The sequence below is a fragment of the Lontra canadensis genome, unplaced genomic scaffold, assembly GCF_010015895.1.
Source record: "Lontra canadensis isolate GAN:19392208 unplaced genomic scaffold, GSC_riverotter_1.0 scaffold53, whole genome shotgun sequence".
Lineage (NCBI taxonomy): Eukaryota > Metazoa > Chordata > Mammalia > Carnivora > Mustelidae > Lontra > Lontra canadensis.
The window spans coordinates 9964044-9986810 of NW_022631047.1; the positions used below are offsets into that span (position 1 = coordinate 9964044).

Here is a 22767-nt window from a genome sequence, read left to right on the forward strand (position 1 = left end):
TTTCCCTTCCTCTTCTGCCCAAGGAGGTTCTTTCTGGACCCATACCTATTACTGCTATTGGCAGTCTATTGCCTTTTTGTGACCTATAACTTCCTGAAGGACTTTCTTCCAAAAGCCCTTCAGGCCCTGAGAGCATTGGCCGATCTTGGTTTTGCCTTAGTTGTAGACCTTCAACTAGACCCATCCACCGGGAGTCAGGGCGAGCTTATTGGGCTGGACTGGGCACAGCATGGATGAGCTGGCTCCCTTCTGGGGTCTGCCAGCTCTCAGTGATCCCTCTGCTTCTGATCTTAGGTTCAGTCCACAGGTGAGAGGATGGATGAGTCTTTACTACATGTACCCCTCCACTGAAGTCAGGGATAGTTACTGCACTGAAAACTGGGGCAGATTTTCTTTCCTGAAATGTCAAGTGAGGCTACTGGAGGTTGTCTGCATAAACTTGGGGTTGAACACCAGCTCTCTTTGCAATCCATGTGGACGGAGTAGCAGAGACAAGTGGTCTCTTTGGGGAGCAGAACACAGCACTCAGAAGCGCATAGCTGCAGGAGTTCCTAGTCCGTGGTTCCAGAAACTTCCTATGGCTCAACTGTGTTTCCATTCTTGGGTTCCAGGAGACACTACTTGTGTTCTTAAGCTTTCGCTTAAGCTAGCCAATTGACCCATTATTTATGACAAACTGAGAAGACAGGGTATAATGCCGAGGTATTCCTCAATTTAAGGAGTAGCAAATCTGTTATACTCTGACCCCACCTACTCTTCAGCTGAGAAGCAGAGTAGAAAGTGTGTAGATGGAACCTGCTTTACCTAGAGGGAGCTGGCAGTCACCAACAGGGCAGATATTAGAATTAACCAGGGATTATGATGCTGACTTAAGATGGGCTCATTCACATTTTCATAGAAAGAAGAGTTGACCAGCTATTTCCACATTGAAACAGTACAATTAGCCCTCAAATGCTCAGATTAATGCGGCTCCTGGGGCCACAGAATAGCAATGAGATGCAAGCACGCTAACCCTGGGTTTTCCCCCTCCTCACATGAGAGGCCTGAAAGGTAATGAGACATTTTGCAGCTCACACAAAACTGTTGCTTATTTTGCTGGCTCATGTCAGCTCCTCCAGCTCCTGGCCTGTGTTTAGCTCTAACACAGAGTGCTAGCCTCTGCAGGACCCACACCCCCATCAGAGGAACAAGAATTGACACAGAGCTGTCTGTCTTCTCAAGCTCCTGTTTGAGTTCTGGCCTGTTCTTGCTCTCTCCAAGGACATCCAGGTGTCCTTCCTGTCAGCCCCCTGACCACAAGGCTTCAAGTTCCTGTGTCTGATGCAAAGCCAATGGTCTTAAAGAGACTATGCAAACAACTCTAATGATCGTACAAGGTCAAATCCGTGTAGCAAATTACACACACACACACACACACACACACACACTCTCTCTCATATATAAAATGTAAATTATAATATATATGATATTTAATATTTAATATTCTGCCTCCCTCATCAAATGCCCTCATTTATTAACAAATATTAGTTGCCAACAAATATTTATTGAGCACCTACTACACACCAGAGACAGTAGGTTCTAGGGGTTGTGGGTAGAGCAGTGAAGAAAAAAGCAGTGAAGTCCCCCACCAACAGGGAGGTCACATTTACTGCTATCTTCCCGACATACAACCTATGATACAAGAAAGAGGCATGGGCTAGGTTCTGGTGCAGACTCTAATAACAACTGTGTGATGTGGGATCAAAATCCCTTCCTGTCTTGCTTTCTTCATTAGTCAAGTAGGGAGACCAACTTTCTAACCTAATTCTCAAATAAATGAGGTTAGAAGACATCTGAAAAACAAACAGCTTTAAAAATATACAGGAAACAAAAACCAAAAACTGGTCCAGGATATTGTCATCATCATTTATTACGTATCAAATTGTCTTCAACATAAGTTACAACCTGATTAAGTATGATAGACGTTTTTTTATCTGTTTAAAGAAAAAAAAATTCTCTTTATGTACAATATCTTTTGTCTAGAGTCTAGCAAATATAGTACCTTTCATTGCAGGATTTCTGCTTAACATAATAAGCAAAACAAACAACAACAACAAAATATAAACCAAAGCAAACCAAATCCCCAAATCTCTCAACTATGAATACCAATATTGAATAAAGCATTAAAAAGACAAACATGGAATAACTTTTTTGTTTAGAAATGCAGAAATGAATACTAAGGTTAGTGGCAAAAAAAAAAAAAAAAGAAAAAAAGGTCAAAAAAACAGAAAAAGACAACACCAAAAAAATCCCCAAAACAAAAATAAAAACAAAACAAAAAAACCCCCAAAGCTAAAAAACAGAACCCCAAGAAAATAACCGACAATCTTCAGGACTGGACTTTCCTGCTCAGGGGTGCAAGCTGACTCTAGACCATCTCTCGGCTCCTGCGGATGGCACAGCACAGGACCATACTGAAGATCATGCCAAATATCTAGAAGACAGAAGGGAACATGAGGAACAGGGCGGCTTTGCTGAGGGAAGGGTGAGGGAGAGGAAAGACATGAGTCATCCGGGCCAAGACAAACAAGGATAGTGATCACAGGGCCAGGCACGCTGAGGGGTGCCGAAGGAGAGACGGGGGCTGGGTAACGGGAAGAGTCACTGACTGCTGGGGTTCTGCAGGTCTGCGGTGACTTGCTCATGTAAACGGCACAAGCCACTTCCCTGAGGAAACTTCCAGAGCATGACAAATAAGCTCAGAGCTCAATTTAATGCTCAAAGGGCAGATATTCCAATGATCCACACAGGCTTGTACTGCTTTCCACCTATGTGTGTGTCTCTGTTTTATATTCCATTTTAAGAAGTACTGTTATGGTTTTTACTGAAAGTGGCCTCAAGCCTTTCTTAGGTGTAAATAACCACAAAGAAAGGAATAAATTCTCACTCTGGGATAGTCTTACTGGGGCAGAGGAGGGCTAAGTCCCCTACATGGTTCTTACTACTCCCTTTTGGGGCAAGAGGGGGTGACTGCAGGGAATCCTGGGTGCCCTTTAATGGTTTCTGAGAGTGCTGATTAGCAGAACAGTAGATTATCTGAAGCCTGGAATCTTCCTTCTGGCTGTCCACCTTTGGATGCCTTTCAGACTATGGTGTGTGTGTGTGTGTGTGTGTGTGTGTGTGAAACAATTCCCATCCATGTAACTTCTACTGAACTACTTTCTTGGGGAAAAGCAAAGCAGGTGCATAACAAAAACATGTCCTGAAGATTATCCCAGGCTAACTAACAGGTCTGGGTGACCCACACCCTTGCTACTCAGAGTGTGGTCTGTGGACCAGCAGCACTGGCATCACCTTACACTTACTCCTGAACCTTGATGGTAAGCCAACGCGTACTGGAGAGATACGTACGTACGGAGCTCAAATCCCAGATGCTTCACACATGAGCTCAGAGGCTTTGATCAACTCAACCTGTCTCTCCACTCCCTAGTCTGTACAAGGGGCATACCAACAGCTCGCACTCATAGGTATGGTGAGGATTAAATTAGTTGATAAAGTAATTGATGAGTTAACACACTCCCTGGCCAGAGTGTGTGCTTCATGGATGTTAACCGCTAAGACAATCGTTCCCTCCCGGTGTCCTCAATACTCACCATCACGACCGCAATCCCGATACCCACCGCGCCGATGATGTGGAATTTGTTGTGGAAGACCTCTTTTATGGCCTCGGGGCAGGGCTGAGGGGGGCAAACCAGGACTCAGGTCACACGCAATCCCTGCTCCAATGTACCTCCTCCCTCCCATAGCACCTGTTTCACACCAGGAACGCTGGGGGTCCCAGAAAGGACTGGGGACAGGAGTGCCCAGGTGTCCTGGCTGGTGGATGGAAGTGAGACCCAAGGGATATGGAGGTGGGTCCCTAAAGTCTGGGTAAGAAATAAGGGAAGGAAGAAGGGTAAGCCCCTGCTTTGGGGTCTAGCTCCCATCAGGCCGTTGGGTCACTTCTGATTATTCTGAAGTTTGGACATTAGGTCCAGCATCCAATCATGAACTGTTGGCACATCTAAATACTTCATTATTTCCCTGGTCTGGTCCTTGTTCTGCTGCCCTTGAGGAAGCAGAGGCCTGGGGGAGGGGAGAAAAGAGATGGAGCCACCGAGGGGCCCTTGCATAGGAGGAGAACTCCTCTCAGGAGGAGAGGGCAGGATTTCAGGTCAACCCTGGTGGGATTGGTCCAGAGCAGCTGGCGGGGGCACACGAGTTTACCTTCACTGTGATGGTTGACAGAACATCCTTCTCGGGGCAGATGTCGGAGATAAACTGTTCCACTCCACCAACCAGACCACAGCAGTTCAGCTGCAGAGGGAAGGGCAGGGATGGGTGAGAGAGACGAACAATGCAGACCACCAGAATACAGATGCCGGGTATGGTGTGCTCAGGCCCCTGTGCGCACATGCATGCCCAAGGAGCTTTTGAGGGGGTGACGTACCGCATAATGGATGGCTTTCAAGGTGTCCCGCTGGGGCTCGTCCTTGGACTTCAGCTTGTTGTAGGTGTCCTTGTAAAACTCCTGGACTTCCTTAATCACCTGGGATGGGCAGAAAAGAGAGGGGCAGAAAGGGTATTTTCTTGGACAAATGTCACCTGTTTGATCTTGTTCCTGCTCAGACAACAGATTCCTGTGCTCAGAGAATGTCCCGGAGCAGACTGAAGCTACCAGATTGGTCCTGCCTCTCCCAGGGCCTCCGGGGCCCTTCTCGTCTCCTCCCACATCCCTAGGAACCCACTCCAGCCATTTTACCCTTCTTCTCTTGTACCTTTGGCCGGTCCCTTCCACCCAACTTGGCTCCTTCCCTTCTACTTGTGAACAAAATGGACTCTCCCCAGTCTACAGAATGGTAACAACATCCTACTCCTGACCAGGCTAGCTCCTCAGGCTTCCCTTTGTTTCTTCATCACTTAGAGGATGTGTGACTTCTGGCAAATTACCAAACCTCTCTGTACCTCCTTTTCTGTGTATGTAGGATAGAGATTATAGGAGTTTATGCCTCAGAGGTTATGGTGAGGATTTACAGGAGATACTGCATGTTAAGGCCTTAGCACGGTGTCTGGTACAGAGTAAATTTGGCACAAGTATTAGCAACTATAATATGAAGGACAATTATTCTCCTTCTGCACCGGGGTACACCCTAGTTTAACAAACGCCCGTCTCTCACCCTGACCAACATCCAGAATCTCTCCTTCAGCAGCTTCCGCTAGCATCCCTTCCTATTTCAATGGTTGCAGCATTTATATCTGGACAGTTAAATCTCTCTTTTATTCTTTTCTCTCTTTAAATAGGGTCCCAGCATCCAGTCTCCCTGCACTTGCTGCTGCTGAACAAGCCAAGAAAGCCCTTCCTAAAACACTGTTCTGATGTGGCCCATCCTGGCCCACAACTCTTTAGTGGCTCCCTGTGGGAGCCCATGTTCAGCTGTCTTTAAAGGAAAGTCTTCAGGGGGCACCCGGATGGCTCAGTCCGTTAAGTGGCTGCCTTCAGCTCAGGTCACGGTCCCAGGGTCCTGGGATTGAGCCCCATGTTGGGCTCTCAGCTCAGTGGGGAGTCTGCTTCTCCCTCTCCCTCTGCCACCCCTGCCCCGCTCAGGCTTGCTTTCTCTCTCTCTCTCTCTCTCAAATAAATACATAAATAAACATCATAAAAAAAAACAATAAAGTACTCAGTCTCCCACCAACTTTCCTCCTGAAATCCTCTCTCTCATCCAAGGCTTGTGTTGATGCCCGCTTCTCCATGAAGCCAGAAGAGAGTTCCCTTTGGCATGCTACCTTCTCCAACTCCTTGGAACTTCTAGATAGAAATGACTTCTAGGACACTTATCATGCATATCCTTCACCCAGGTGGCAGCTGCTTCAAGGGGGGCCCACGGCTTGCACACCTCTGGACTCACGTGGGGTCTGGACAGCACTCAGCTCATGGAGGCACATATTCAGAGACTAGGTGAAGGGGCAGGGGTGGTAGTGGGTCCAGCCCACACAAAGTCTTGTTTTCCTAAGCCATCTTTCCAGAGGAGATGGGGGCAGGGCTGCTGATGTGTGAGACACACACACATACACGGACCCAGTGAGCATTTCCTGAACATCTATTATGTGCCAGCACCATCCACGGAACTGGATGGAGTGGCTGGCAGGATACCCACATCCCCTTCCCTGGAGGAGATCACATTCTGATAGGCACAGGGGAGCATGGTGAAATAAGAGGCATGTGCGATGGCTGAAAGCTGACCGAAGTGACCAACTGGGACACCCTTCCGCCCTCATCATTCCCACTCCCAAATTCCCAAACCTGTATTACTCCCAAGAGATCTTATGGGAGAAACCTACCTCATCTTTGTGGGAATATCCCCAGATGGCCGCAGCTATCTCAATGGCAAATATCACCAAGAGGAAGCCGAAGAACTAGAAGACAAAGAAGGGATAGGATGAGGAGAAATCCCAGACAGGCAATAAGAGCAATCAAAGGGTATTCTGGAGACCAAGGAAGAATGGCAAGTCTCTGTGGGTTGGGCATCTGGGGGCACAAATGAACACCCTGGAAGGGACAGGGGAGAAGTTTATGGAACTGTGAGCCTTAGCTAAGGTGAGGAGTGAAAGCAGTGGTAGGAAGAGATTCCTCAGGAGGAAAGAACGGGGCACAGCTGACCCCAGAACTGGTACTTCTAAGGTGTTAATGAAGAGTCAGTGATAAAATACCATCACTCACTCACAAAAACCACAGGGATTTGAGGAAATAAAGAGAGAATATACTGTGGAATTTAAGAAAACTGTAACAAATCTTAAAGTAAGAGAAAGCAAAGGTACCTGTGGATTCAGGGAAAAAAAGCAAACGTGGTCCTCGAAAAAGGGGAAAACAAAGTCCTGGCATTTAGTCGCCTAAGGGAAGTGATAAGAGAGAGAGGCTCCAGAAAGGAAGAGGAGCAAGGCATTGCTGCTGGGGGAGGAAGACAAGATGGCTGCCTCCTAGGAGGCTGGCATGGGGCCTACAGTGGAGTGGCTGAGGATAGCTCAAGCCCTTAGGGAACCCTCTTCACTCCATCCCACCACATGTGTTCTATGAGATCTTGGGGGCAGGGGTCTGGGGGTCAGAGTGGCTGCGGGGAGTGGATGGGGTACTCACCAATCCCAGCATGCACTGGGACTCTTGCACAGCTCCACAGCAGCCCAGGAAGCCCACCAACATCATGAGGGCACCAGCTCCAATCAAAATATAAACTCCTGAGGGGAGAGAACAGAGGGCAAGGCAGGGAGTCAATAGTGTGGAGGTCCAGATATGTCCTGCAATTCCTTTATCCCCTCCCTAAGAATCTGGGCTGTGCCCCCATCCTTATCACCCCTCCCTCAGGGGAGAAGTGTCCCATCCTTCAAAACAGCCTCCTCCATCTCTGCTCTTAAGTCTCCTTCCCACCAGTCTGTCTTCTAAGACCCCACCCCATCAAGCCCTCACTCCCATCTTACCCTTGCCTTTCTGGAAGGTGCTCATGTCCCCCTAACCGGGACAAAGAGATCCACAGAAATCCCCAGATTTGACCCAGGACACAAACCGATCCAGTCTGTCAGCTGTTTCCAGCAAGATGAATCCATGCACACCAATTAAAACAGACCCTCCAGACTGGGGCTGACTTCCTGGGACTCCGAGGAGCCTTGGGCTGGCTTTTCCCGGACAGAAGAGCGTGTCAGCGCAGGCTTTGGTAGGAAGGGGTTGCGGTGGTCAAATAGCCGTGCTTAGGGTGGGCCAGCTCTGCCTCATTCCCAGAAGGGGTGCCTCCCTGCCCTGCTTCCGGGGGGCAGTGAGGCACGCATGGTCAGTAAGGCCAAGGGCACGTGTTGGCCAAGGAACGAGTACTTGCTCGAGTGAGTAAAACATAGGCCTGGGGTCAGAAGACCTTCCACTTTGATCCCGACTCTGCTACTACGTGCTGTGCGATCTTGGGTAAGACACGTTCCCTTTCTGGGTCTTGGTATCTTTATCAGTAAAATGAGAATCCGGTGGCTAGAAAATTTCAAAACATCCCTTAAAGCACACTGAAGAGGTCTTAGGGTTGCAAATCATTTGTTCCAGGTGTAGGGTGAACAGGATCCTCCTTTAAAGGGAGGGTGAGGACATGGTTTCTAAGTCCTCAATCTGAGTGAGAAGGTCAGTGACTTTTTGCCTGGACCCAACATGGTGTAAAACCCTGGGAGGGGAACACAGTGGAGCCTGGTCCTCGTCCTTCCTTCCGGCACCCCCCAGGGAAGGCCCAGAGGGGCCAGTCTTGGTAGTCCTATTCTGGAGAAGTCACAGCTGTCCCACTCCCCCGTGCAGAGGCCCCATGGGAAAGCTGGCAGAGAGGTCCCGTGCCTCCCTGTCTTGCAGGCGAGTTCTGTTCAATCCGGAGAGGGGCTTCACGTGGGGAGATTCACACGTCACGTGGGGAGAGCATGTCTGGGTTTGAGAACCAGCTCTGTGACCCTGGGAAAGTGACTGCCTCTCTCTGTGCAACGACCTTCTATCTGTGAGATGGGAGTGCGAACGACGCCCACCTCAGGGCTCGCAGTGCAGCTGAAGGGACAGGATCCAAAGGTGCACAGCAAATGCTGGCTGCCGTGATTCTGGGTGATATGAGGGTCAGAGGGCCGTCACTCAGAACCACAGTGGTGCATCTTTCTATACTTGCTGATCCCTCCCTACTCACTGGGACTAGAGAGACTTCCCCGAAGTGCTGGCTGAAGCTGAGAGAGCATGTCTGTGATGTTTCCACACAATGCACAACGGGACAGTGCAGTGAGAACCTTGGCAGGTGTTACAGTGACTTCACTGTCCCCCATCTGCACCCCTAGTCCAGAGCTGAGGCTTTGCGGGCAACAAACCGTGCAGCCCGCCTGCAGCTGAGCTTCCTGGGCAGCCCCGAGTGGAGCGCACACAACGGAGCGTTTGTGTCTCTCCCCTTTCCCCCCCACATCTGTCGTGATGTCAAGTCACGTGGGTTTACTGGCAAACCCCTTCGTCGTATGAATATGGGTATTGTTCCTGTGCATGCCCGGCCCAGACTGGGCATGGGGACAAATGCAGCTTGTCCTTGAGTCAAGTCCTAGCCTCCTGGGCTGTCCGACAGTGTGGGGACGGCGGGCCGGACTCAGACTGGCCACGTGGCTCCACGCACTGCACAGGCACCACGGGAGGGGTGGCCCTGCCATGGGGACACAGGCGAGCCATGGCAGTCAAATGGCCCCGGTTTCTCCCCGTCTCATCGGGGGAAGACAATGAAGGATGAGGTCACTCCTTTGAGCTCCACAGCAAGGGCTGAATACACACGGGGTATTAAGAGATCAAAAGGATTTGCAAGCACATGGAACAGAGTCGAAGTGGGAGTGGACGGACATGTCTTCTGTTAAGTCCAGACCCCGCTTCGTAAACCAGGACAGCCCTGGCAGAAGTCAGGGGAGTTGGGCTGGCAGCATGGAGAGCTACTAAAGGAAAAAGCACTTCCCTCTGCAGAGGGAGAGAGAGAAAGAGAGTGCATGGGATGGATTCTCCTCCTAATGGGCTTGCTGGTTAATGGTAAATATTCATTTTTGGGCTCAGCAGATGAAGACTGCAGGACAAAGGTCATTGGTGTAGTATCTTGTTTGGAGAGCTGCAGATGTGGGGGTGTCTTGGCTTCACCCTCTCCGGCTGGGGAGGAAGATAAGCAATTCCCGGGGCGGGGGGCTGTTGACAGGCACTTCAGCAGTGGCCATGAAGCTGCAGTGGGGTCTCCTGGGCAACAGGTCCCCTCCCCACCTCTGAAGCCGTGGAACCACTGGAGGGCTTGGCTGTTTCTTCGCAGGTCCCTGCTGGGCTTCCCTCTGGACAGGCTCCTCCTAGCCTACATCCTGAGCTTGTTAGCAAAGGCTGGCAATGACAAATGACAAAGCGTTCCCCTTTACAAAACGAATGAATGTTAGCTTTCTGTCTGACTCATGGAAAAAGTTATTTGTCACGGAGCCTTCTCCAGGATTACTGTATTAATTTGCTTAAGGGCTGTTGATTCTTTTTTCAGGCTGACATTGTAGGCCTGGTCAGAGGAGAAGAAAAGCCTTTGGTAGAGCAGAAGCATATGCTGGGATGTCCTTTATACACAAAACTGAGTGTTCATTTCACCTGCGTATCAGGGCTCTGGGCTTCAGCTCCAGGGGGACACATTGGCCTCCTGCCCCGGCCCCAGCTTGCCACTGACAACAACAGTTTCTTATCTCCAAATACCCAATCAGGGGTTCAAAGAAATCCTACGTGGCTCCCCAGTGGCTCTCTCTTGGTCCCGCTCTGTCCCGTAGGTGGCCGTTCTCACTAATATAAGCATCACGGTGATGCCCCACTTGCCAAGCACGGTATATTTCTATTTTGGAGAGGTTGTGGGTGTGTGAGCTCTGCCAGTGTCAGGCTGGGGAGAACTGGGCACAGAGCAACAAAGCGCCCGAGGCCGCAAGCTCGCTGAGGGCAAAAGCCACATACCCTGGAAACTCTTAGGCACCTTGTCCTAAGAAGAGGAATGGTCCCAGGGAAGGGTGGACCAGGACATCCACAGCCTCTGCCTGGGGTCCCCGGATGCCCTCGGTCAGTGGCTATGGTTCTGGAAGGACGCCAAGGAGTTAAGAAGGGCTGCTGGCCTGGGACCAAGAAAATAAAGTTCCCCAATGTGTTTGCGGCCTGGGATTATGGATACCGCTGACGGGTTGAGTCTCCCAGGGCCCGGACTGGGGAGAAGGCCCATATAAGGCCGTCAGCTGCTCTGGATTTACTACTGACTGTTGTGAATGTTGGAAAGTTTCTTTTTTCACTTGCTTCTCGGACTGGTTATGCATTCTTTCTCTATTTTAAAAGCTGTTGCCCACCCTGGAGAAAATCCACCCCTGGGTCCTTCAGGTTTTCCGAAGGGTCGGTTGCGCGGTCAGGCTGGCCGGTGGGCTGCACGGCAGATGGGGAGGCCCCCCCGTGCAAGGTACGGTCACCCCATGATGCCCAGAATATCGACAGGGGTGGAGTGGGCACTCCGCCAGAAGAGGGGACATGGGTCAATACAAAGGCTGGTGTCACAGCTCAAGGGGGAAGGGTGACGCCTTCTTGGCCCTCTGCCCATGAGTGACGGTGACTCGGTTTCCCAGCACACTCGGTGAAGTGCAAGGCCCAGCCAGACCCAAGTGGCCACTTGTCTGACTGATGCTCGAGTGTCCATTGCATTGCCCTCCTTTGTTGGGCTTCTGCAAGCAGAACACACTCTCCAAAGCTGAGCTCTTTCCCAGGGAAGCAAAGTGCCAGTATTCCTCTATTGGAGCTGAGGGAGCAGTGGTTGCTGGCCTCCAACTAGGGATCGCTGTGTCTCTTTGGGACTGTGCCTCTGGTCACTTTGGGTAGGATCACGGCCATCCTGCACCCTGTGACTCCCAGAGGAAGGCCATGGCTCCTCCAACCATGTGCTTGTCACTCTCCTGCCATCCTGCGTGACTTCCCCACCTGTCACCCGCTGGCCAGGGCCACCAGTGCTGGGCGCTTCCCTCCCCCAACTACAATTTGGGTGAGGTCAAAGGTCAGACTAGCCTCCACCCTGCCCACCTTCCCAACAGGGAACATCCAGTTGGTAGAGATACTTTCTCTTCCTACATGGGGAGTCCTCCCCACAATCTAGCATGGGTAGACCAAGAAACAGCTTTCGTAGGCCTGGGTTCAAATCCTAGCCCTGCCTCTTGACGGGTACGAGCTCAGGATGTTCTCTAATCCCTGGGCCTTGGTTCCTTCATTGATAAGGTGGGAATCGTTCCATGTATCCTAAAGAGTTACGAGGATTAAATCACGTAACAACATGCATGAGACAGTGAGCAACACGCAGAGGAGGAGCTGTCTTCCTCCTGGTTCCTCCACTCGCCAATGAGAGCCTTGCCTCCTAGATCCAGAAACATGGGAAATTAGCCAGAGTCCTAGGAAACAAAAGACCGAAGCCTGCCAGGCACTCTGCAGAGGACAATGGCAGCGTGACAGGAGGCCAGGCTCTCCTCAGGACACGGGCCCAACGCTGCCACCCACTTCTCCATTCCTGGGCAGATCTGCTCTCCTGTCTCCCCCAGAGGACTCACAGCTCCCTGGCATGACAAGGAGGAGGGCAGGAGAGCATCAGGTCCCCCTCAGCACAGCCTATGCTGCTTCCTCTCCACAGGGCAGCATTCCAGGCCCCCCTCCCCTGCCACCCTGCAAAAATGCTGTTGCTAAAACAAGTCTGGGCACTTTGGAGACCTACTCACTAAAAACTCCGTGTGTGTGTGTGTGTGTGTGTGTGCGCGTGCATGCGCATGCATGCACAGTTTTTTCAGAAAACATACTTGTGCTATTCTTTCCCTCACTTTCTTTCCGGAAAGTGGGAGACACACCCTGAAAAATTCCCCAAAACAACAGCAACAGGCAATACAAGCAGGGAAACTTCCACAGTGCCAGGCGTGTGCAGCCAAGTGGCCCATGGGGGCCTGGCTCAGGTTGCGTCTGGGAGGCAGGAAGGGGGTCCCTGTGCCCACCAGCCATTGCGTCCTTCCAAAAGGCCTGGGGGCTCACTCTCTTCAGGCTGTGTTCTCCATCTTTTTTTTTTTTTTAAATAACTTCTTTGGTGGGTGGGAAGGAAATGACCAAACTTACACTTTGAGCCTGATGACATGGCAGCATTGTCCTAAAAATAGGGGGCTGCTCTTATTTCTCGTAAATGAGTGTTTCCGATCCCAAAACAGAAAGAGCTGTGGGATTTTGTATTCTGTGAGTTGACTAGAAACTGGGGAATTGCATTTGACAAGCCTTGGCAGTGGGTGGAAGGGGCAGAATAATGGTAGAAAAGATAAAAAGATGTCCAGGAGCCCCATGTAAGCTGCTAAGTCTGTTTGTGTTTAAAGTGCAAACCTTTGCCCTAAAGCAAAAGCACTTCAGGAAACAAACAAAACCAAATACCCGCCAAATACCCTCGAATACCAGCGGCATTAACCAACCCCCCGGGGTCTGCCAGGTTGGCATCTCTGCTAGACTCTTACTCATTTTGACTGTCTGGTCCAGGAGGCAGGTGGTCTGGGGTCTCAGAGCCCCTATCTGCACAGTGGGGAGGGCTCACCTCTCCTACTCCTGGTAGTCTGGATGCCCAGGACAAAGTTTTTTGAATTAAGGAACTGAGTAAGATCACGAAGACAGAGCATTAAGAGAGGGTCAGGGACAAGCACAGAGGTTCTTAAACCCTCAAGAGTGGCAGCAACTTGGGCAAAGCCAGCTTCCTATTGGGGGCAGGATGGTCAGGGTGCCAAACTTAGTCAGCATGATAAAAGAAACCACAACAGTCAAATGCAAATTTGTGGGCTGGACTGCACAAAGCGTGGCTTGAAAAGGACAGGACAGGCCAACAGAGGGGCCAGAGGAAAAGTCTTTGCCAAGGCCCATCCCTGGATCAACAGAGAATCTCCGCAGTTAAGGGGAGGTACTCAGCGCCTCCTCCCCACTCACCTGTGTAAAAGCTGGAAGGCTGACTGTCTTGCTCGAAGATGCTCTTGGTCTGGGAGTCGAATCGGAGCCATAGTCCGACGGCAAGGACTGCGATTCCGGCAAGCTGCAAGATATCCCGGATGTGGGCGTTAGTCCTGCCTGGGGAGCACAGCACCACGACACCGGAAGGGAGGCTTGCAAAGGGCTCTGGGACCACCCTCGGTCTCTGCCTCTCACTGTGCACCTGCTAGTAACAGCAGCCAGTGTGGGGATCAATCCATTTGCTAAAAATATTAGCTGGCGGGGAACCACTACCTACCAGCAGCCCAGCGGCGGAACGGATGCTTCATTGATGCTGGAACACTACCCAGCTGTGAACACGGGCCATGGTTAGCCACATGCAATTCTATGAGCACATCATGGTGTCCAACAAGAGAAGCAAGGGACACAAAAACACATGCAGTGTGATTTCTTACAGTTACAAATCGCTTTACTGTTTAGGGGTCCATGTACATGACAAAGGAAAAGGAAAAGACAGCGATTATCATAAAGTCAAGTATGGGGTGCCCTGGAGGGGGAGGGAGAGAATAGCACTCGCAAGGGCAGGGTCTAGGGCACTGGGAACAGTCTAGCTTTGGACTTGGGTGGTGGTGCCGTGGATACTGATGTCGTAATTAGGCTTTAAATCATTCGTGTTTCATGCACTACCCCGTATATGCACTGTACAGTAAAAAAGATGACAGATGCTCAGCGGGCACAGTCTAGCACGCATGAGGGCAGCTGTGATTCCTCACGAAATCACACGGCTCAGTAAGCGACACAGCAGAGTCTCCCCGGAGTGGCCCACATTTGTCCTTTCCTTTTGTCTCTGACAAACCTTAGAGGCTGACCGGACCCATTCTAGGTTTTAGACACAACGCTTCCAAACGAGTGATCCTTATAAACATCAGGTAAGACACGTGTGAGTAATCCCCCAATCTTCCCCCAAATCCCATTTTGTAGGTGGGCAAGTTGAGATACTGGACCCTGAAGGGCAGAGCTTCCCACTAGGAAGTACAACCAAGGTGCCACATCCCTGCCTGGCACTGCTGAACTAGAGGCCTGTGCAGGTGGCCCCCGGCCAAGCGGTCCTCGACCCCCAGTGCGGAGCTGAGCTCCCTCGTCTCTCACCCAGCCCGGGTCTTTCGTGAAAGTGACTCCCAGGCTGCATTGCAGGGCCCATGGGATGAGCGAGTGGCTCTCAGGCCACCCTCCTTGACACAGGTGCCCTGTGTCAGAGCCTCTGCTCCCAAGGGAGGTTGGTTCTCTGCCCTGGGAGTGGGCCAGCCATGGTGCGGCCAGGCCTCTCTCTCTGTAACTGTTTGCTCCTCTCCCTTTCCCAGGGAACTGGCAGTGGGTGCAGATGTGCGGGGTGGAGGTGGCAACAGCGGATGTGATGACCCAGGGCTTTGGCCTGCAGTGGAGTCAAACCCTTGCCCACACCTCCAGCACTGTGTGTCCACAGCTCTGGAATTCCTGGCTCAGGGTTCTACTGCCTCAGTTTTCCCATTTGTAGAACAGGAACGGTGACATGTGGCCCCTCCTTACCATTTAAGTATGGGTAGAAATAAAGGAGATGACATTAGAACTCCTTCCGAGGGAGGTACCACCAAGTGGGCCTCGTGAGAGTAACTCGGTCAGCACTCAGGTCCCCAGGGTTGTACCCCTCCTTGTGGAGGACAGTCATTCAGCATCTCCTCTTAGCTCTCATCTGATGGAAGGCAACACTAAACATCAGTAAGAAGTAAGGACACCAGGTGACCCATAGCTACACAGTGCAGAGAAGAAAAACTCATGGTGCCAAGCTTTCCTTCTTATTCACAAAAGACCTGCAGGTGAGTGAGGGCCTCCTGGCCTAATCCAAAGGCAGGAGACACAGCTCTAGCAGTGGGGGATGAGGGTGGTATAGAAGTAGGCATCTCTCCCCCATTTCTAGCCTGGGTACCCTCGTTCAGACTGGGTTCTCCTGACTCAGGAGTGCCACCATTGGGGCAGGGACACAGTGGGGCCAGCTCCGACATCCCCATCCCCGTGCACTGAGTCCAGGACAAGCACACACTAAGTGGGGTCCTGACTGTGGTGGTCAGGTCCTGGCCTAGCTCCCCTGGGGTCCTGGAAGAGTTAAAGGAAAAAGGGCAATACTTTCTCATCTCCCCACAACATATGGAGGCCCAATGAGAGCCCTGGACTATGGGAGACTGAGGCCGCGGGGCTCCCTGTGGACAAGATCGTGTTAACCTGAGAGCACTATAGGCAGGGGCTTCCCAAGCACCAGAGGGAGGTCTCAATTTCAGTCTGCGCTTGGCCACAAACCTTGTCCTCAGTCCTCCCTCTTGCCCTCATCTTGCTAGTGCTATTGCTGAGAACACCTGGGACTGAGGAGAGGCCCGTCTTTTCTGCTCTATGCTTTCTCAATTATGTGCAATTATTTCTCTTCGGGAATGATTCTATGGATAACAGCAGGGGTACCCAAAACACACCTGCAATGGTTAGGCCTCTTCCATTGTATCATTTCAAGGACCCTGAGCCAAATCTGTGTTAAGTCCGATCATTTCTCTGGTTTACACACACCAGTGGCAAGAAGGACACCAGGCTGGAGAACTGGAAGCAGGAGAAGAAAGACTTCAGGTCTCACCCTGGCCAAGGACAGGGCCAGAGAGAGTTGGGGATCCCACACATGTGCCCTTGGTTGTCAAAGCCACAGCGTTTCACTAAAATGAGGAAGAAAAAGCAGCTGGCTCTGGAGAAATGGAAAAAGCAGTAATTGATCTCAGTTTCTTAGGCCTATAAACTCACGGAAAGAGAGAAAGAGGAGGAGGCTTCAAGATACCCAGGTGGAAGGGAGGGTCAGAGGCAGGACTGGGAGCATGTGGTTCACAGAAATCAGAGGCGTGAGTCTTAAGGCCTTTTTGGATTGGATTACTGAGTTAATTGGCCTGAGGGAAAGATATGTAAGCCATTAGCTGCCCTATTTTCTGGAACACTATTGGGAGAAATTGCTTTAGTCTGCCAGGTCAGGATGGATGGCTTGGGGTCACAGGGCCACATATACTGGTCACCACCTAATAATGGCTCCCGGTTGTGCATGTGGCACTATCTAAGGGGCTCTGGAGTACTTTCTAGAAGAATTCAGTTTTTGGCGTGGTGCTGGGGGGCGCCTCAGCCCCCCGACCTGGCTCTCACACCTAGCTACTTAGAACACTAGGGAAAAACAAACAGCAAGAACCAGAGAGAGCTTTCACTTTGAAAAAAAGGCACAGAGTCGATTATGAAGGGACTCCATAAACTAAGAAAACAGGGGTCTGGGAGGCCAAAAAGTTGCCAGTTTCCTCCCAGGTGAACAAGCTGACTTATGACAGGAACGCTGGCCACACCGTTGCCACGGCTGCCATCTTGCTTTTGCAACAATGCAGGATCCGAGCAGGTCTGATGGAGACGCTCAGTGAACCAGTTCCTCTCACAGGGCCCCTCCCGAAAACGACAGAAAACTGTCCAAGATCACCAACTGTGTGTGGGGATGGAAGTGGAGAATTCCAAGCCTCGACTCCCAGCCTGAGGCACAGCCGAGTCTACCTGGTTACCTTGTTCCCAAAGGAAGCCAAGGGGAAACATTTTGGTTTTGCCAAGAAAAGCTTCTTTGCCTTTATGCCCTCAAATGGGCCCATCTATCTGACAGTGCAGAGAGAAAAAAGAGAGCTTTCCCCCACTGTCATGTTAGAAATGCTTGAGTTCTTCATGCATGTTTGTTTTTTCTTAGATGATAGCCAAGAGAAAAACCCACGTTGAGGACATTCTACAAAATAGTTGGCCCACGCTTCTCCAAGGTGTAAGGTCATCTCTGAGAAACCAGGGAAGACCGGACGTGTCACAGATCAGAGATGAAGAAGACATGGTAACTGTCACGTGGTATCATGGCTGGGATCCTGGAACAGAAAGAGGGTCTTAACCGGTGAAACAAGTCGGGTCTGATGGAGCCTGGTTTAGGTTTAGGCAACAGTAATGTACCACGTTAGTTTTCTTCTTAGTTGTGACACATGCAATGTGGTCCCAGAGGTGTTAATCACAGGGGAAACTGATGGGGATGGGGGGCTCGCTATACTCTCTCTGCAACCTTTCTACAGATCTGAAACTGTAGATCTAAACTAAGATCCATAGATCTAAAACCGAGCTGGGTTTCTGCTTTCCAAGCTTCCGTCTCTCTATCCTAAAATTCCAAAGAGAAACAAACCCTCTCTGCCTCCAAGTTCACTGCTCCCTTCTGGTTGCTTGGTGCTCTGACACCGAAACTGGTGGCTTATTCACCTCCAGGTCCCCACAAAGTAGTCACTTTAGAACACACTCAGCCTGCCTCCCGCCCTCCATGTGGGGCAGCAGCCATTTTCCTGAAAAGCTCACGTGGCTGAGGTCAATTGCTCAGTTTTAAGTTTTTTTTTTCTTTCTTTCTTTCTTTCTTTCTTTCTTTTTTTTTTTTTTAAAGATTGTATTTATTTGTCAGAGAGAGAGAAACAGAGCATGAGGAGGGGGAGTGGCAGGCAGAGGGAAAGGCAGGCTCCCCACTGAGCAAGGAGCCTGATGTGGGGCTTCATCCCAGGACCATGACCTGAGCCAAAGGCAGACGCTTAACCAACTGAGCCACCCAGGCATCCCTCAGTTTTAAGTTTTAAGGCATTAGCTGTGGTTCACCTTTTCTGATCTCTCAGCAGCATGACACCATTGAGCCCTGAGCCCACCTTCTCCCCAGCCACCCCTTAGATGGAATCACTCAGGTTCCCAAGTAAGTCTCCTGCCTTCTCTCCTCTGCTCATGCCAGCCCTTCCTCCTGGAAGACCGTCCTGGCCACAGTGGCCTGCTGCTTCCCCACCAAAGATGTCCTCAGCCTCCTTCCAAGGAAATGCAAGCCCACGAGCTTCACGTGTATTCTCTCCAGTGCCCTTACACTATACACACACACACACACACACACACACACACACACCCTTCCTCTCGCAGGTGTGCTGGGCTTGGGTCTCACTGGAGCACAAGCTCCTTCGGGGCAGCTGTTTCTCAGGCCTTCTAGTCCCTTGGCCCAGCCACACCTCGCACACAACAGCGAATAAATTATCAATCAACAAATAATTATCCCATACATGAGACGATTACTTCAAAGGGACAGAATCTCTGAAACTCCCACCCAAATCTTCTCTCTCTCTCTTCCCTTCAACAAGCCTCCTTTCCCATCTGGCTTTTCATCCAGATCTAACTTCTGCTATCTCACTACCAAAGTCAAAAATTGCCAAGAACAGTAACTTGTCCAAAGAAAATACTGAGAAAGACCCATAAGGGCATGTGACGAACATCACAGTGAAATTTAGGGACAAACCCGGATGGAGTCTTTTGAAAATGAGATTTCATGCAGAGCCCCTGAGTCACTGTCCTCACCCCACCAGGAAGTCCATTTTGACACTCGGATCTTTGAAGAGTGCACAGGTAACCCGGTCACCTGGGGCTCATGCCGGTTCCAGGGGACCTGAGAACCCAGAATTGCACCAGCTCGGGCCCACAGTGGAGTTTCCTGGTCATCCCCTCTGCCAACGCTGAACACACACCTTGCTCAAGGCACCCACGTGAAGAGGAGTACTTCAGGGAGTCACCCCACAAACCTGGTGGGAGGGCCAGGCCCAGAAATCTTATGCTAAAACACACCTGGAGTTAGAGGAAATGTCTCTAATTCTGAAGGCGGATTGAAAACAAATCAAAGTGTGATGCCACTTAGGGGCACCTGGTTGCTCTGGACCCCATGCCAAGTTTGTAAAACTCGTTCTAGTTTCAACCTGAGGAGGTATTTAAAGATAGCCCCCCGGGTGGAAACGCTTGAAGAAAGCCTGCAGAAGGATGTGACAAGAAGGAAAAGAGCAGTGTGTGTGTGTGTGTGTGTGTGTGTGTGTTTACACACGTGTGGCACCGCAGCCCACCCCCTCAGGTAGAAAGAGCCCTATCTGCCTTGGACAAATCCCAGTCCCAAGAAAAATCTTCTCATGGCAAACAAACTGGGTGGTCTTGGCTAGGCCCCACTCTCCTCCAGGTCCCCTCTTTTCTCCTGCAATGCGACCTGAGGGTCATACCTTTTTTTTTTTTTTAATAGTACAAAATATTCATTATGCTATCTCTATCCAGCTGCCTTAGAAAGCCCAGAGGGAGAGAGTGGCTCATTCTCCACATGTGGTTTCTCTGAGGCTGGCCTCAGACTTTAGGTAGTCACGTCAGCACTCTGGTGGGGTTGGAGGCAGGCTGCAGGGAGGGGCTGGGATAGGGGAAAGAGGGGTGCTTACTATCCTGCTTCCTACCGTCCTTCTGGAAAAGCTATGGCCATTTTGTTCCCTTGGTGAACCTGTGGTCAAGGAGATGCTGTAACACTGTTTGGTGAGGGGCAGGTGGCTTCCCAGAAAGAATGACAAAACAAGGAGTAGGAGGCCCCCGCTCCGCCGTCAGGGCCACCCAGGGCCTGATCTACATGCGCTGGGCATCAGAGTCCCCTGTGGGAATTCTGTATGTGCCTGTGGAGTCCCACACCCGCCAGGGGAGTCTCTGGCACACCTCTGCTGAGAAGCCGTGGGTCCGTGGCTGGCCGTGGACTCGTGGCAAGCCGTGAACTCTGGGTCTCAGGCTCCTCTCCCCGCAAGGTGCTGTCTGACACTAGCATTTTCCTTGACTTCTCCATACCTCAGAGTTCTCATTAGTGAAAAAAGATGGCAAGATCCCTGTCTTGGCTTTAACCTAGCTTGAAGTGGGGGATTCAGAGAGGTGAGGCACAGACAAGAGTCTGGAAGCCACAATGTGGCACAGCCAGCTGGATTCTGTAGGGAAAATAATGCCAGTACTAAGAATAATAAACCTCAAGAAAGACACAAGACAATAGGGAGGCGATTCACGGCACCCGGTGGCTGTTGGTTGTGTCCCTATGGTCTTAGGAGGCGGCCGGGCAGGAGGGAGCTTGGGCAATTTAAGTCACCCAGGTTCTGGATTCTGTGGGTCTGCGCGAGCGCCCTGTGGTGGAAGGATGCTGGATAAATTTACCTTCCTCACAGCCATACATGCCTCCCAGGAGCTCTGCGAGGATGAGACAGGAATGGTAATCCTAATGACCTCCGTGGGAAGGAGGTATTCATGGCGCAGAGAGGGAAGGGATTTTACCTCCTTACTTCCCTTCTTCAGAAAGATATGTAGCAACTGTGGTTATTACTATTACTATTTTTTTAAAAGGTACCAAGCCTGGGAGACCTGTAGGCATAGTTGCCCATGGCACCCAGGAAATCAGTAACAGACTGAATACCAAGGGTGTGAGTTTCCCCTATCGGCCTTTTCTGGGCCCCAAAATACCAGTCACACTTTAAGAAGGCTTCAGAAGTGGAGATAAGAGCCTCTATGTTCGCACAGGCTTCAACGTTTACAAACAAGTCAGGCCACCCAGACCTGTGGGCTCGGGCCTCACCCATCTCCATGGCAACCCTGGCTCACCGCTGACTGCCAAGCTTCGGATGGGCTGATTCACCCGTCAGGAGGCCGGGCCGGGCACTGGCAACAAGCACAAACAGGAGCCCAGGCCCTACCACCTCTTCAGATCCTCACTGGAACCCTCCTCTGCCACCTCCAGATGAAGGCTGAGGCTGTCGCCTTTGGAAGGGCACAGGCACCCGGCAGGAGCGGAGGCTGGAGTGCTCCCAGAACCGGTCCCACGGCATAGGGAAACACCACCAAAAGCCCAATTCCGCTCTATTGAGCAGGAAAAAACTGCCATGACCTGCCTCGCTAAGGATCACAAGTAACTTACATGTGTTAGTTACTTCCGAGCAGAATTTGAAGGTATCAACAAGGGCTTGCTATTAACTTTAGTTTTGTTTGAGAGGAGCTGAAAAAACGCCGGAGGTGACGGTCCTGGAGAGTAAGTCTCTCTGTGAATCTGGTCATCCCTGGGGTCATCTTGGCCCTCTGGATCACTTCTGCCCTGGGGCTTTTACCAAGACCCTGAGGGCAGAAGATGGGCCACCGAGAAATGTGTGGACCCCAGACCAGCAGCAGCAGCATCACCTGGGGAATGTGCTAGAAATGAAAATTCACTGTCCCCATCCTACTTATTGAATTAGAGGCAGGTGGGGTGGAGCCCAGCAATCGCCCCAGATGATTCTGATGTGCCCTCACATCTGAGAACCAATGCTCTAGGCCTTTATGTAAAGACCAAACAATCGGGACCACATGGAGAAGCTTTCTCTGGGTGTTCTGAGCCCAGAGACTAGCTTCCTAGACGCCAGTGCTGAAGGGCAGGAAGCCATGGAGGGGGTGGGGGTTGGGGGGAATGAGCTCTCACTGGGCTCCACCCAACATGGGGCAGAATTTCGGCATTCCCGTTTACACTGCAATCCAGAGTGTGGGCTCAGCTGTCCCACCAAGGGACAGGGCCTCAGGGCCACCCTGAACTGCTGCACGGTGACAGCGAACAGGGAGGATACAGGACAGGTAAGCAGGAATGAAGCGAGAGGTATGAAACAGATAATGGCTGGACAACTCCATCTTGAACCCACTGAGCCTGAGCAGTCCTAGTAAACAGATCAAGTTAGAACCTGCATTTGGCTTCCAAATGCGGTATTCATCCCATAGCCTCAGCCCTGTGAACTCTCTTCCCCAAGAAGCCAAAATGCTTCCCACAGCCTCTGTAGCAGGGCACTCCTGGTAAGAAAACTTCCTCCTGATTTCTGCAACCAGCGTTCTCCCCAGGCAGGGCTGCCATTACGGCTGAGTGGATTCTTTTCCTCAGCCAACCCTAAATTCTAGGGGTGGGGGAAGAAATTTTTTTTTTAAAGCAGGGGCTGATGGGTAATGATGTCGTAGGTTAGTGTTGAGTTGACTTCTGGCAGCCTTTTCTGTCATGAGCAACTCCTTCAGAGGCTAAACAAAGGAAAATAACATAGTAAGTGGAGCAATTAGTTATTCTGAGTACCCATGCGTGTCCCACATTACAGGCAGTGACGGACGTACACCATCTCATTTAATCCTCGTCACCTTTACTTTAGAGGTGAAACAGGTTCCAAGAGGTTAAGTAACAACTCGCTCCAAGAGACACAGCCAGCCAGAGGCTGCGTTCACACTGAACCTGAACCAGGCAGATGACTCAAAGCTCCCGTCCTCCTCAACTGTGCTCCCTCCCTGCCCAGTCGGGAATGGGAAGACTGGGGACCCCTACGGACTTTTCTTGGGGGACAAGA

At 51.0% G+C, this 22767-nt stretch overlaps 1 protein-coding gene across 1 annotated transcript in view; it reads right to left on the reverse strand.

The window, feature by feature from the left end:
- Nucleotides 1-2270: 2270 nt before the first annotated feature.
- Nucleotides 2271-22767, reverse strand: part of CD9 (CD9 molecule) — a 31628-nt gene continuing 11131 nt past the window's right edge. The window contains exons 2-8 of the mRNA XM_032874807.1: nucleotides 13514-13616; nucleotides 7151-7248; nucleotides 6358-6432; nucleotides 4469-4567; nucleotides 4246-4335; nucleotides 3633-3716; nucleotides 2271-2473 (exon numbers count right to left, since the gene is read on the reverse strand). Of these exons, the coding sequence (XP_032730698.1) occupies nucleotides 2408-2473; nucleotides 3633-3716; nucleotides 4246-4335; nucleotides 4469-4567; nucleotides 6358-6432; nucleotides 7151-7248; nucleotides 13514-13616 (615 nt within the window). The 3' untranslated portion in view covers nucleotides 2271-2407. The remainder of the gene's footprint in view (nucleotides 2474-3632; nucleotides 3717-4245; nucleotides 4336-4468; nucleotides 4568-6357; nucleotides 6433-7150; nucleotides 7249-13513; nucleotides 13617-22767) is intronic.